This window comes from Oncorhynchus mykiss, chromosome 4, assembly GCF_057628025.1.
Source record: "Oncorhynchus mykiss isolate SJ-2025 chromosome 4, ASM5762802v1, whole genome shotgun sequence".
NCBI classification, from domain to species: domain Eukaryota; kingdom Metazoa; phylum Chordata; class Actinopteri; order Salmoniformes; family Salmonidae; genus Oncorhynchus; species Oncorhynchus mykiss.
In genome coordinates, this window is record NC_143025.1 from 90,169,664 (window position 1) to 90,186,255 (window position 16,592).

The window sequence follows — 16,592 nt, forward strand, 5'->3', positions numbered from 1 at the left end:
ATTTTGGAATGAGATGTTAGACGAGCAGGTGTACATTTCAAGGGGATAAGTCTATTTTGTGTAAAAATGTTCATGCAGCCTCTCAAGATGAGTCTCTTGATGTTCACATTATTCCACAGCATTTTTATCATAACATGTATCTTTCACCTTGTGTGGTTTGACTATTACCTTGGAAAATAATATGGGCCAGTACAATATGCAAAGACTGATCCATGTAACCAAATAGTTAAGTCTTCTTAAAGTTGTACAATAGCAAGCTGCCAAATAGCTGCCAGATTACAACATAGTAGACAGGTATAGACCAGGGTATAGTTGTAGTAGTTTACTGAGTTGGAATTCCCATGATGGAAAATTTGATCTGGACAAAATTAATCCCCATGACAGGAAGATTGTGGAGGTTGACGAAATCCGGTATTGGTGTCATAGGAACATTATGAATATATTTTGCTAGAAATAATAATGTGTATTGTAACTAATACTATCTTTTTTTATAATGGTATGGATGTCAGGAGTATGTAAACAGTGTTCTTTACAGAGAGGGCATCAACAGGCCCTAGCATAGTCTTTAGAAGAATGCGTTCATATCAGTGACTGGGCTCTATCTTCTCTGCAGGATTCAACTGTCCTTCTGTCTGTTTGTCCTCTGTCTCCGTCGGCTGTCTCTGCCCCACTGGTACGTCCCCTGAAACTGTCCCCAGTGGTCCTCCATCAGGATGTGTCCCCAGCATCTTAGCGCTGTGTTCCAGAGCTTTAGCCCTGAGTGCTGCGATGCTATTCTCTCTCAGTTCCTCTTTGGATATGGGCGATCTGGTATTCTCTCTCCTCTCCTCCTCCTCCTCTTCCTCCACCTTTCGCTCCACCACTCTCTCCCTCTCTCGTTCCCTGGCAGGAAGTTTGGAGAGGGGAGCTTCCAGTTTTACAGGAGAGGTCGGAACAGGGGTATCTATAGACTTCTTGTGCATACCTGGAAGGAAAAGGAATCGTTTGTATTCCGGTAGGTAACAGAGTGAGAACACATCCCCCTTGGAGACACACACACACACACACACACACACACACACGACTAAAAACAGTGACGCTACAGTACTAGGAAACTAAAGTTCGTACTGAGCTGTAGCTGGCAGGTAGGTCTTGGTCAGTTATTGTTTCTGACCTCCACCATGGTCTGACCTCCACCATGGTCTGACCTCCACCATGGTCTGACCTCCACCATGGTCATCATGGTGAGGAGGCCAACATGGCAAAGACGCCTTCACTAACAGCTCGCAGAGGTTTAAACTGCTCGTTGAACTATGGTATGTGTGGTTAGGTGATCTGTTTCAACTGTCTTTGTGATTGTCTCCACCCCCCCCCCCCCCCCCCCGTCCAGGTGTCACCCATCTTCCCCATTATCCCCTGTGTACTTATATCCCTATATTATCCCTTGTGTATTTATATCCCTATATTATCCCCTGTGTATTTACACCTGTGTTCTCTGTTTGTCTGTTGCCAGCTCGTCTTGTTTGTCAAGTCAACCAGCATTTTTTTTCCCCAGTCTCTCTTTTCTCATCCTCCTGGTTTTTGACCCTTGCCTGTCCTGACCCTGTACCCACCCGCCTGGGCCTGACCCTGAGCCTGCCCGCCGTCCTGTACCTTTGCCCCTGTTGCTGTAGTAAACATTGTTACTTCGACACGGTCTGCAGCTGGGTCTTACATTGATACCTGATAGTTCGGTAAAGCAAGCCGCCCACCTTAACGTTCTCAGTCGTACATACTGCACTATCTACATCCAAGTTTGTTTTTTGTTTTTTTAATGAGCAGGGCCATGATCTCAATGTCAGACTTCATCCCAGGGCTTGTCGGGAGTTGATAAAAGTGTCAATGACGGGTGTTAATCAATATCGTGATAATCTTTATTTTATCAGATTGAATTAACATCTCTGCCTGTCGTCCTATCTGTCAATTGAGTAGTGTAGATCAATGAGACAGTGACAGCGTACTGTGGATACACACACACACACACACACACACACACACACACACACACACACACACACACACAAACACACACACACACACACTCCACCCCACCCCACCAACCCACATTAACGCAGTACCTTACCAAGTAGCCATGGGGCACAGGAGTCCATGATACCGTCCTTGGCTGACTTGAGGATGGACTCGGGCAGAGGGATGGAGTGGCGGACCATGGCACCGTACAGGCCGTACTCCGCCATCACACTGCTGTGACCCCAACACTTCTCCCTCTTCCTCCACTTGGCACGGCGGTTCTGAAACCAAACCTGCAGGGAGAGAGGAAGGGACAGAGGATGGAAGTTTAGGTTTATTTTAACATCTTGGTACATATGCTGAAACATCGTATCAAACTTTATTTGTCACATGCGCCGAATACAACAAGTGTAGACTTTACCGTGAAATGCTTTACTGACAAGCCCTTAACCAACAGTGCAGTTCACGAAGAGTTAAGAAAATATTTACCAAATAGACTAAAATAAAAAGTAATAAGAAAAACGAACACAATAAGAATAATAATAACAAGGTTTTATACAGGGGTACCGAGTCAGTGTGCAGGGGTACAGGTTAACTGAGGTGGGGGTTAGGTGACTATGCATAGATAATAATCAGCAAGTAGCAGCAGTGTATCAATGTAAATAGTCCGGGGGAGATTTTATAAATTTTTCAGCAACCGTATGGCTAGGGTGTAGAAGCTGTTGAGGAGCCTCTTGGTCCTAGCAACACATCTGCCACACTGATCCTCAACACTGGAGCTCCCCAGGGGTGTGTGCTCAGTCCTCTCCTGTACTCCCTGTTCACCCACGAGTGCATGGCCAGCCACAACATCCATCATTAAGTTTGCAGACGACACAACAGTGGTTGGTCTGATCACCGACAATGACGAGACAGCCTATAAGGAGGAGGTCAGAGACCTGGCCAGGTGGTGCCAGAATAACAACCTATCCCACAACGTAACCAAGACTAAGGAGATGATTGTGGACAACAGGAAAAGGAGGACAGAACACACCCTCATTCTCATCGACGGGGCTGTAGTGGAGCAGGTTGAGACCTTCAAGTTCCTTGCTGTCCACATCACCAACAAACTAGAATGATAACCCCTATCTCATGGAGATCTCACGGGCGGCAGGGTAGCCTAGTGATAGCCTAGTGATTAGAGCGTTGGACTAGTAACCGGAAGGTTGCAAGTTCAAATCCCCGAGCTGACAAGGTACAAACAAATCTGTCGTTCTGCCCCTGAACAGGCAGTTAACCCAGTTAACCTAGGCCGTCATTGAAAATAAGAATTTGTTCTTAACTGACTTGCCTAGTCAAATAAAATGGAGATAGATCTGATAATAGCCGTTATCTCTTGGTGATAGGTCTGGCCCCTATCTCTTGGTGATAGGTCTGATCTCGCCTCTATCTCCGGGCGGGCGGGCGTGCGTGTGTGTGGACATGTTTAACTTCTAGTTCCCACAAGAATAATAAAGGAACAAAAATTTGACCAACTGGGGACATTTTGTTAGTCCCCACGAGGTAAAATGCTATTTCTAGGGGGTTTAGGGTTAAGGTTAGAATTAGTGTTAGGATTAGAATTACATTAAGGGTTAGGAGCTAGGGTTAGGGTTAGAATTACATTAAGGGTTGTGCAAGACTGTGTGTGTGTGTGTGTGTGTGTGTGTGTGTGTGTGTGTGTGTGTGTGTGTGTGTGTGTGTGTGTGCGTGCGTGCGTGCGTGCGTACGTACGAAGCAGCTGAGCTGAGAAAGTAAAGGACAGGAGGGTGACCCTAGGGGTGCATGGAGGATGATTGAAAAATACGTACATTTTTTTAGAGACAATCAATGGATGGAGGACAGACAGGCGCTCAAATATCACCAGGGAAATTAGAGAGCTAGAGCCCAGGAGAGCCCTGCCATTGACCCAAGCTAATTAATTTCACTGTAGTTATCATTTCATTTCTGGCTCAAACCGAACAGTGCATTGACACTAGGACGCGACCTCGCGTGGTGAAACATCAGAAGCCATTCACTTTCAATGAAAGGAAAGAGAGAGAAGGGGAGTGGACGGACGGGGGACCATTGAGGGATGTCAGCATGGCCGTGGGAGCTGAACAAGGCGGGACTAAAGTGTTTTTTTATTTTTATGTATAATAATAATAATTAAAAACAAATACAAATACAAATAAATAAGGGCAGCAAGTAGCCTCCAGGGTGGCGCGTTGGGCCAGTAACTGAAAGGTTACTGGTTCAAATACCGGAGGAGACAAGGTGTAAAATCTGTCGCTGTGCCCTTGAGTGAGGCACGTAATGCTAATTGCTCCAGGGGTGCTGTACAATGGTGACCCTGACTGTGTCCCCACTCTCTGCGGGTGTCTCAGGGGGAGTTGTGATATGCAAGAAACACGTGTGTAACAGAACAAATATACCCCCCCCCCCAAAATTACAAATTATTTGAATCCTCCACGATATCTCGACGCAAGTGACTAATCGAAGATTACCCCTTTCTGGATTGGCTGATAATGACTGTTGATACGTAGCACTACCTAGCATTCTTGCTTGCACCCACATGCTGCTTGTATAGTGTAAATGGTAAGCATCTCTATGCCCCCCCCTGGATGGATGGATGACTGAGTCCCAGGGGGAATGGTGCCAAGATAGAGGAGGAAATTGGGTGTGAACTGAGCAGAGAGGGTATGGTGATAATGATAGATTTTCAGCACAAACACCAGCATCAAGTGGGAGTCAACGAGGTGTGTGTGTGTGTGTGTGTGTGTGTGTGTGTGTGTGTGTGTGTGTGTGTGTGTGTGTGTGTGTGTGTGTGTGTGCGCGCGGCAGGTATATGGGGTGGGGGATACGTACTCATGCGCGAGCATACACACACACAAACACATACATGCACGCAGGCACGCATACACACACACACAAACATACACACAAACACACTGACACACACACACACAAACATACACACAAACACACTGACACACACACACAAACACACTGACACACACACACACAAACATACACACAAACATACACACAAACACACTGACACACACACACACAAACATACACACAAACACACTGAACACACACACACACAAACACACACACAAACACACACACAAACACACTGACACACACACACACAAACATACACACAAACACACTGACACACACACACACAAACATACACACTGACACACACACACAAACATACACACAAACACACTGACACACACACACAACCATACACACAAACACACTGACACACACAAACATACACACTGACACACACACACAAACACACTGACACACACACACAAACACACTGACACACACACACACAAACATACACACTGACACACACACACAAACACACTGACACACACACACACACAAACACACTGAACACACACACAAACATACACACACAAACACACTGAACACACACACACACACAAACACACTGACACACACACACACAAACATACACACTGACACAAACATACACACTGACACACTGAACACACACACACACACAGCTAGGTTACAGTATGTTATGCACCTGTATCCTGTCCTCTGGAAGTTCAGTCTTCATGGAGAGCATCTCTCTGGCGTAAACATCAGGGTAGTGGGCCTCGTTGAAAGCCTTCTCCAACTCATCCAGCTGATCTGACGTGAATATAGTCCTGATAGAAACATTATAGAGGGGACACACACACAAACAAAGTTATTTTTGGTGACAAACATTTGCATAGCATTGAATTGTTCCTTCAAGTGTCAAGTCCATAAAAACTGGTCTCCCTTGTAAAAGAGGTATTCTGATCTCAATGGGACATCCTGGACAAATTAAAGGTTCACATATAAATAATATATATATTTTTTTTTTACACATTTGTCCTTAAATATATCTATTTCATGAAGTGCTGTGTACATCAAGCACAAGGCATCACACACTTTCTACTCTGAATCAAATCTAGGCTAATAACAGTTATTAGACAACAAATCTGTCGTTCTGCCCCTGAACAGGCAGTTAACCCACCCGTCATTGAAAATAAGAATTTGTTCTTAACTGACATGCCTCGTTAGATAAAAGTAAAATAAGCATGACATTTAGCTTGTTTGGTTCATATGGCAGTGGGGCACAAAACAAATTGATTTAATAATTCCAAAAATGAAAATGTTGATTTAGAAGAAAGAAATTAAATTTGAATTAAGTTTCATAAATCAATGACATTATCAGGACATAATTTACACATCATTATTTGTAGGCTACTTGTAGAATATACAGCATCAGAAATATTGACACTGTTATCCAAAGAAGAAAGATACTCTGCTTTATATTGTTTGTTGCAATTGTATCGAAAATGTCCACCTCTTGACTAATTATTCTAATATATATATATTTTCGAGGAATTCAAATCATGTAAGAAATCTATTTCAATTCATACTTGATAATTATTTGCTTATTTAGACGTTTTCGTTCAAATACATGTTGTTATAAAATTGAGGAATATTGTAGGCTATATTAATTAGAAAATGTCGCTTTCCAAATGCTTCACAAACAAGTTCTCACGGCATTTTGTTTACTTATATAAGCCTCAATGGCATACAGTTCAATTCAAAGACAGTGCGATAAATATTAGTTATATAGTTATCCTTCAGAGTTTTACCTGTGTCGTCTCTTCTTTCTGTTCTTGTTTTGGTTCATCGATGATTTGGAAAATGTCTTTTCACTGGAGGATATGTCATCTGAATCTGGAATTAAATAGCCATAGTTTATCATTAAATAAATAGCCACAGGTCTATTGCCAATACTATTACAATGTAATACTTATTAACTGTTATCGTACAGTGTAGAAATATGTTCAAAAACAGGATAAGAGAATTTGCAATCGTTAAGACAAAAATTACATTTTCAATTTACAATTTATAAAAACATAAAAACATAAACATTCAAATTAAAATAATTAAATATATGTCAAATCAATTGCTTATTTTCTACTTAAAATATATATACTTTTAGAATGTATAGGTCTATACGCTAGCCTATAGTTTACACATTTACCAGAGCAGCTTGCGGAGTAGTGCGCATCAAGCTGTCCCATTGCCCTGGCCCCGTTGAGCGGCTGAAGGTGAACACTCTGCGCCTCCTGTAACACCTCCAGAAAGGCAGGCTGGCTGTAAAACGAATGAATTCCTCCTCCTGGACCAATAATTCCCATCCCAATCCCGACTCCCGCCGAGTCCAAAGCCGATCTAGCCGCCAGAAGGTGCGCTCTGTGCGGCAAAGATTCCAATGGACGCCGCGTAACCGCGGGTGGCTCCTTATTCAAACCCAGAATCTCCTGGATTCCGAATCCTGTGCACTTGTGCGTCGTAGTCAAACGCATTTTTTGACGGTTGTTGCTGGAGTCCGGATCCCACAAGGTTTAGAGGCGAATACTTTTTTCCCCCAGTTTATTCAAAAAAAGTCTGAAAGAACAGTCACCTTCTTTTTTCCCCGTTATGACGTCAGACTGTTCTCTCTGATGGTGTACCCTGATTGGTTCCCTGATTGGCTCCGATTTTTTTTTTTAATCCGACAGGTTCCTCGTTTCTCTCGGCCAATCACCACAGAGAGAACTTTAACGCCGACAGAACACAGGGGTCGAGCGATTCTTTCGTGACGGCAGATCGATTAAAATGGAAATACATTGGAAGACTTGGGTTCTGTTTAGACTCAAGGCATTTCCAGACAACATGGTTTATTAGACCACCACCATTTTTGCCACCTTCACTGTGGTTCACAAAATAATGTACTTTTCTCTTGACATACTTCTTCTTCTCTATTTGAAGTTATTAAGTGGTTTATTCTGTTCAACTGAGTTGAACATCGATACATCCTTCAACATTGTTATGTTTTCTGTCTGAGTTTAACGAAATGATGGATTATATGCATGTATGCATTTGGTAAAGTAGACTAACAATGAATCATGCTTTTACATGAGATGACGCTTGAAGGGATGAGTTCATTCTAAACTATATCAAGTATCCAATTATGAAGCACATAAATTAATAAGAAGGTAAACCATTACTTTTTTTTAATGCTGCGATATAGTTGCCTGTCTACCCAAACTCCTTGCTCTGGCCAAACGCTATACCACGCACACGGATGTTAGTTACTTCACCACAATGAGTCTGGATCTGAGTAGCCTACCTCCCTGACGATTTCTAGAATGGAAATACATTCTAGGATGGTCTGATTGGTGCCAGAAACCGATGGGGTTGGGCCAGAGCCAGAACACATGGGGTTTGAAAATGAGTCATTGTCTTTGATACTCTAATTGGTTAGAGATGATCCAATCACTGATGACTTTGTTTTGTACATCACCGCAAAGGACATCATTGATGGCAGTCTCAGACTGAACTATGCGTCGAGCAGCGGAATAATTCAGTTTGAGTTGTCAGGCAAGCGATAAAGACTATCCAAACATCTATTCTGTATAGTCTACTTAATTTTCATCTAATTGTTTCAGGTTTCTCTCAGGGATGAAGTGATATTCAGTATAATTGAATCTCAAAGATACTTTCAAAACAATTCCCTACAAATGACTCTCGCTGTCCAATCATGACCGTTCAACTGAACCCTGAACTCAATAAATGGCCGCAACTGATTGAGTAAAACCTTTAATCAATAAATCAATCAATACAAACAATGGTCGGGGTATTACTTTCACTGTAGCCCGGGCTCTCCATCTGTCTACCCCTGTCTAGATGATTTCAGGGCTTTAATCTCGCAGCCATCGAGTCGTAAAGTATCCAACCAGCCGGATAAAACCGGATAAAACGGTTTAATTTGAACATGGTTTGGTCTCTGGCTGACTGGCTCTGAAAATCATATCGTCCCCGTGTCCGTAATATAGAACAAAATATGACACAATGTTACACAATATTGAAACTGGAAAATGACCAATATATTAATCTATGGTTGTATTGTATATTTGGTATTTTCTCTAGTAAGGAAGAAAAAAACAATAAAGGAAAAAACATGTTGTTAATATTGTTATTATTATTATTATTATTATTATTATTATTATTATTCAGCAATACAACATTTAATAATTGTAAGGCTACATTTAGTTATGTCTGTCATAATTCCAGTGCTTTTTGTGTCTTGTTGTGTTTCGATTTGTAGGTATAACTTGACTGGATTTTTATATAGGCTATTTGACCTTAATCCGACTAAGAAGATGATGAAAATGCACATTCTTTAATCTTGATTAATTAATTAATTGGCCAACCACTGATTTAGCCTATCAAATAAAGAATAAAAAAAACTTCTAGTTCTTAATTCCAAAAACACCACTAGAACTAAAATGGCGGGTCCCAAATTCAGCCAGTTTATAGCCAGTTTACAGACTAACTCATTTATTTGTTAAAAAGGCACGCAATAAACATTAATCCTTAACGTCTAATCATGTGGCTAAGGCGAGCGATTTGCAAATTGTAATTCGTTTAGCATACTAAGTGTTTTATCTTCGGTGTTCAGAATGCGTCAGTCTGCACATCTGTTGGAGTTGCCGTTTTTACTGACAGGTCACGTGATTAAGAGGACAACGTGTTGAGAGTGTTTAGGACACACACACACACACGCACGCACACACACAAACAACTGACTTTACAGTAATACCCTACAATTACCACAAATAATGAAGGAAATTATTAAATGTTTCTTATAGAGAGATGTTGATGATATTTCACCACATTAATATAACTTATAGGACTATGGAGTGTATGAATTAATAAAGAAAGGATGATGTTGATTTGAAAAATTCAATCCCATTTCGAAAATGATGCTGACGACCCTTGACAGCATGGTCAAACAAAGACACCCTAAAAGCTTAGAGGTTTTATTATCAAGTCAAAGATATCTTGAGTTTTATTCCATTCACCTCCTTCTCATGATAATACATGTTTTGTAACCGTTTTTGTCGTTTTAAATGGAGGAGATATTTTGCGAAAATTAAAAATCCCCATTTGATTTGCTCGGTAAGAGTGGGAAATAACCCCTCGTTTAATTTTACATAACTAATCCTTTCAAATCCGCTATTATTCAATTAAGGCGGAGTTTGATTCGCTCATAGATCATTTCTGGCACACTTTTGGACATCTGGACACGTAATTATGTCGAGGACAGATACAATTCATGGAAATGAGCAGACGCCTTTCGATGGAGGCAGGAGATAACACCGACCTTATCAAAGTGCCATGTGGCAATGCATAAATAAATCCGTGATTTATCCTGGACCCGTTTTGGCGTCGCAGGTCACGCGTCAGGCTGTCAATCTAGAACCGCGCGTGTGGGATGTTGTGATGGTGGGCTGCTGCCGCTACATCACCAAACCACGCAGTGTGCATTGCGTGACACGATTTGCCTCAGCATTCAGGAAACAGCCGTGCACATAATGTGGGAAATATTATAAATAGCTGCCAGAATTCTTTTCACGCGCACTTGCACACAAATGCATAATGAAGAAAGATACTCCATGAGAATCCCGTTTGATCCGAGCTATGGTTTTATACTATTGGGAGACGTGAAAACCTGTTAAAATTCCACAGGCATTTCAATACCAACAGTATACAGGTCACAAGGTATATTTTATACTAGGCTATAGGCTACTATTTTTCACCATCCCAGAAAGCAAAATGGCATTGAAAATACATATTTTCCAGATGTTGACATCACATGTATTTCAGGTACTGAATGAAAGGTTATAAGACGTTGAAAACACGTATTTTCCGGAAGTTGAAATCAGATGCATTTTAGGTGCTGAAGGAAAGGTAAAAATACAGATTTTCTGTCCTTCGAAAATATGTATTTTCCGGACATTGAAAATATGTCATTTACAGACATTGAAAATATGTATTTTTCGGTCATATTCTATGGCTAAATTAACAGTGGTATACATTCTTAATTAAGTATATCAGAATAATAATTTCCACATCTCTTAATAAGAAAGAGGAGCCACCTGAAGACTGCAACAAAATATGTATTGTTGCTCCCATCTGTCACATGCACTAATGTTAGCTTTTCAAACGGTTTAAAACGGCCAGTGGTGATGTTTAAAGTACTCCAACATACACACTAAACCAACAGACAACTTCAACAACAAAAAACATTCTGAGTAACAGTTACATATTTTTTGTTCTTGCCATGACTGTAATATGTTGTTGTTTCTCTACCTTAGTTGAATGCACTGACTGTAAATCACTCTGGATAAGAACATCTGCTGAATGACCAAAATGTAAATGTAAAAATAACACTTGCAAAGAATGCTGGGCATTATTCTAATGAGCTCCACCCAAACAAGTACAAATTTGGTTGGTGCGGACAAGATCCAAATCTAAACTAATCATAGACATCTAGGCTATTTTTTACTAGTTTGAACATTACAGTACAGTAGAGCACAGTAGAACCAGTGGTGGAAAAAGTAACCAATTGTCATACTTGAGTAAAAGTAAAGATACCTTCATAGAAAATGACTTAAGTAAAAGTGAAAGTCGCCCAGTACAATTCAACTTGAGTAAAAGTCTAAAAGTATTTGGTTTTTTAAATATACTTAAGTATCAAAAGTAGAAATAAAAGCATAAATAATTTCAAATTCCTTATATTGAACAAACCATACTGTACCATTTTCTTGTTTTTTAAATTTATGGACAGCCAGGGGCACGCTCCAACACTCAGACATCATTTACAGATAGCCAGGGGCACGCTCCAACACTCAGACATAATTTACAGATAGCAAGGGGAACGCTCCAACACTCAGACATCATTTACAGATAGCCAGGGGAACACTCCAACACTCAGACATAATTTACAGATAGCCAGGGGCACGCTCCAACACTCAGACATAATTTACAGATAGCCAGGGGCACACTCCAACACTCAGACATCATTTACAGATAGCCAGGGGCACGCTCCAACACTCAGACATAATTTACAGATAGCCAGGGGCACAGTTCAACACTCAGACATCATTTACAGATAGCCAGGGGCACAGTTCAACACTCACATCATTTACAAATAGCCAGGGGCACAGTTCAACACTCACATCATTACAGATAGCCAGGGGCACAGTTCAACACTCAGACATCATTTACAGATAGCCAGGGGCAGAGTTCAACACTCAGACATCATTTACAGATAGCCAGGGGCACAGTTCAACACTCACATCATTTACAAATAGCCAGGGGCACAGTTCAACACTCACATCATTACAGATAGCCAGGGGCACAGTTCAACACTCAGACATCATTTACAGATAGCCAGGGGCACAGTTCAACACTCAGACATCATTTACAGATAGCCAGGGGCACAGTTCAACACTCAGACATCATTTACAGATAGCCAGGGGCACAGTTCAACACTCAGACATCATTTACAGATAGCCAGGGGCACAGTTCAACACTCAGACATCATTTACAGATAGCCAGGGGCACAGTTCAACACTCAGACATCATTTACAAATGAAGCATCTGTTTAGTGAGTCTGCCAGATCAGAGGCAGTATGACCAGGGATGTTCTCTGTTTAGTGAGTCCTCCAGATCAGAGGCAGTAGAGATGACCAGGGATGTTCTCTGTTTAGTGAGTCCACCAGATCAGAGGCAGTAGGGATGACCAGGGATGTTCTCTGTTTAGTGAGTCCTCCAGATCAGAGGCAGTAGAGATGACCAGGGATGTTCTCTGTTTAGTGAGTCATCCAGATCAGAGGCAGTAGGGATGACCAGGGATGTTCTCTGTTTAGTGAGTCCTCCAGATCAGAGGCAGTAGGGACGACCAGGGATGTTCTCTGTTTAGTGAGTCCTCCAGATCAGAGGCAGTAGGGATGACCAGGGATGTTCTCTGTTTAGTGAGTCCTCCAGATCAGAGGCAGTAGGGATGACCAGGGATGTTCTCTGTTTAGTGAGTCCTCCAGATCAGAGGCAGTAGAGATGACCAGGGATGTTCTCTGTTTAGTGAGTCCTCCAGATCAGAGGCAGTAGGGATGACCAGGGATGTTCTCTGTTTAGTGAGTCCTCCAGATCAGAGGCAGTAGGGATGACCAGGGATGTTCTCTGTTTAGTGAGTCCTCCAGATCAGAGGCAGTAGGGATGACCAGGGATGTTCTCTGTTTAGTGAGTCCTCCAGATCAGAGGCAGTAGAGATGACCAGGGATGTTCTCTGTTTAGTGAGTCCAAAAGATCAGAGACAGTGGGGATGACCAGGGATGTTCTCTTGATAAGTGCGTGAATTTGACCATTTTCCTGTCCTGTTAAGCATTCAAAATGTAACAAATACTTTTGGGTGTCAGGGAAAATGTAGAGAGTAAAAAATACATTATTTTCTTCAGGAATGTAGTGAAGTAAAAGTGAAAGTTGTCAAAAATAGAAATAATAAAGTAAAGTACAGATACTTCCAAAAATTACTTAAATAGTACTTTAAAGTATGTTTACCTACTTTACACCACTGAGTAAAACACAGTAGAGTACACTACAGTACAGGACAGTATAATTTAATTTAGTAGAGTACAGCAGAGTAGAGTACAATACAGTATAGTTTATGTCAGTAGAGTAGGGTACAGTAGAGTACAGTACAGTATAGTTTATGTCAGTAGAGTAGGGTACAGTAGAGTACAGTACAGTATAGTTTATGTCAGTAGAGTACAGTACAGTTTAGTTCAGTAGAGGACAGTACGGTTTATTTCAGTAGAATAGAGGACAGTACAGTTTATTTCAGTAGAGTAGAGGACAGTACAGGTTAGTTCAGTAGAGGACAGTTTAATTCAGTAGACGACAGTACTATTTCAGTAGAGTAGAGGACAGTTTAGTTCAGTAAAGTAGAGGACAGTTTAGTTCAGTAGAGGACAGTACAGTTTAGTTCAGTAGAGGACAGTTTAGTTCAGTAGAGTAGAGGACAGTTTAGTTCAGTAGAATAGAGGACAGTTTAGTTCAGTAGAGTAGAGGACGGTACAGTTTACTTCAGTAGAGTAGAGGACAGTACGGTTTAGTTCAGTAGAGTAGAGGACATTACAGTTTAGTTCAGTAGAGTAGAGTGGAGGACATTACAGTTTAGTTCAGTAGAGTAGAGGACATTACAGTTTAGTTCAGTAGAGTAGAGGACATTACAGTTTAGTTCAGTAGAGTAGAGGACATTACAGTTTAGTTCAGTAGAGTAGAGGACATTACAGTTTAGTTCAGTAGAGTAGAGGACATTACGGTTTAGTTCAGTAGAGTAGAGGACATTACAGTTTAGTTCAGTAGAGTAGAGGACATTACAGTTTAGTTCAGTAGAGTAGAGGACAGTACAGTTTAGTTCAGTAGAGTAGAGGACATTACAGTTTAGTTCAGTAGAGTAGAGGACATTACAGTTTAGTTCAGTAGAGTAGAGGACATTACAGTTTAGTTCAGTAGAGTAGAGGACATTACAGTTTAGTTCAGTAGAGTAGAGGACATTACGGTTTAGTTCAGTAGAGTAGAGGACATTACAGTTTAGTTCAGTAGAGTAGAGGACATTACAGTTTAGTTCAGTAGAGTAGAGGACATTACAGTTTAGTTCAGTAGAGTAGAGGACATTACGGTTTAGTTCAGTAGAGTAGAGGACATTACAGTTTAGTTCAGTAGAGTAGAGGACATTACGGTTTAGTTCAGTAGAGTAGAGGACATTACAGTTTAGTTCAGTAGAGTAGAGGACATTACAGTTTAGTTCACTGCGCCACCCGGGAGGCCCTTACTTATCCTATTTCTATGCACACCGTGGCTCCTATTATGCACAACCAGAATGACAGAGGACGTGTTCGAGCAGATCACCTTTCAAAGTATGTTGCATTATGGGGATGAAAATTGTCCGACTTGCACCTGCACCTGCACCTGCACCTGCCTACCTGCCGACTTGCACCTGCACCTGCCTACCTGCCGACTTGCACATGTTGACTTTACACAAACCATGTGATCAAAGGTCATGAAGTTTTGACTTCGGTCGACTGCATGTCTCTGCAGTTGCTCTTCGCCAACGTTATCCTGCAGCCATCGCCTGCGTTTTGGAAGGCTCTGTTTATCAACCAATCATTGAGGTATTTTTGTTCGACCCACATGAATGTGACCAAAGACGTGACTGAAACAGGAAACAGGAAACAACTTTGCTGCAATTCATGTAGATGGATTTTGTAACACATGAATGTGATATTTGAGGCTCTCTACCATTTGATGTATCAAATCAAATCAAAATGTGTTGTAGCACACACAAATGACTTCAGTTTGAGAGTATGTGATAAGGGGGGTTGGAGAGACATGTGTGTCTTTGAACATTATAAAGAAAAACCTTTAATGAACAATGGCAACTGCTGACAATGTGAATCAGAGCCGTGCTGTTGGAAAACCGTTAGTTATACAGCTGTCGCAGATGCACCCCTGACTTTACACCTTAACTTTGATCTACAGTAGATTGCTACAGCTTTACCATATATATATATATATATATATATATATATATATATATATATATATATATATATATATACACACACACACACAGTGGGGCAAAAAAGTATTTAGTCAGCCACCAATTGTGCAAGTTCTCCCACTTAAAAAGATGAGAGAGGCCTGTAATTTTCACCATAGGTACACTTCAACTATGACAGACAAAATGAGGAAAACAAATCCTGAAAATCACATTGTAGGATTTTTTATGAATTTATCTGCAAATTATGGTGGAAAATAAGTATTTGGTCAATAACAAAAGTTTATTTCAATACTTTGTTATATACCCTTTTTGGCAATGACAGAGGTCAAACGTTTTCTGTAAGTCTTCACAAGGTTTTCACACACTGTTGCTGGTATTTTGGCCCATTCCTCCATGCAGATCTCCTCTAGAGCAGTGATGTTTTGGGGCTGTTGCTGGGCAACACAGACTTTCAACTCCCTCCAAAGATTTTCTATGGGGTTGATTTTCTATGGGGCGGTGTGTTTGGAATCATTGTCATGCTGAAAGACCCAGCCACGTTTCATCTTCAATGCCCTTGCTGATGGAAGGAGGTTTTCACTCAAAATCTCACGATACATGGCCCCATTCATTCTTTCCTTTACACGGATCAGTCGTCCTGGTCCCTTTGCAGAAAAACAGCCCCAAAGCATGATGTTTCCACCCCCATGCTTCACAGTAGGTATGGTGTTCTTTGGATGCAACTCAGCATTCTTTGTCCTCCAAACACGACGAGTTGAGTTTTTACCAAAAAGTTCTATTTTGGTTTCATCATATGACATTCTCCCAATCTTCCTCTGGATCATCCAAATGCTCTCTAGCAAACTTAAGACGGGCCTGGACATGTACTGGCTTAAGCAGGGGGACACATCTGGCACTGCAGGATTTGAGTCCCTGGCGGAGTAGTGTGTTACTGATGGTAGGCTTTGTTACTTTGGTCCCAGCTCTCTGCAGGTCATTCACTAGGTCCCCCCGTGTGGTTCTGGGATTTTTGCTCACCGTTCTTGTGATCATTTTGACCCCACGGGGTGAGATCTTGCGTGGAGCCCCAGATCGAGGGAGATTATCAGTGGTCTTGTATGTCTTCCATTTCCTA

General features: G+C 41.4%; 1 protein-coding gene across 1 annotated transcript; it reads right to left on the minus strand.

Annotated features, from left to right (window-relative positions):
* Positions 1–308: 308 nt before the first annotated feature.
* Positions 309–7,457, minus strand: LOC110521112 (visual system homeobox 2-like). Its single transcript, XM_036975446.2, has 5 exons — positions 7,067–7,457; positions 6,672–6,756; positions 5,564–5,687; positions 2,102–2,282; positions 309–964 (listed from the first exon to the last, which is right to left on the minus strand). The coding sequence occupies exons 1-5, from the start codon at positions 7,389–7,391 to the stop codon at positions 585–587; spliced, it is 1,095 nt and encodes a 364-aa protein (XP_036831341.2). The 5' UTR covers positions 7,392–7,457; the 3' UTR covers positions 309–584.
* Between the last annotated feature and the right edge of the window lie 9,135 nt (positions 7,458–16,592).

Bases quoted from the DNA above. Each gene is read 5' to 3' on its own strand.
- LOC110521112 (XM_036975446.2), bottom strand. From the start codon at position 7,391: ATGCGTTTGACTACGACGCACAAGTGCACAGGATTCGGAATCCAGGAG. The intron at 6,757-7,066 runs GTAAATGTGTAA...ATTTAATTCCAG, and splicing joins CTACTCCGCAAGCTGCTCTG to ATTCAGATGACATATCCTCC. The intron at 2,283-5,563 runs GTGCATAACATA...CTCTCCCTGCAG, and splicing joins TTCCAGAGGACAGGATACAG to GTTTGGTTTCAGAACCGCCG.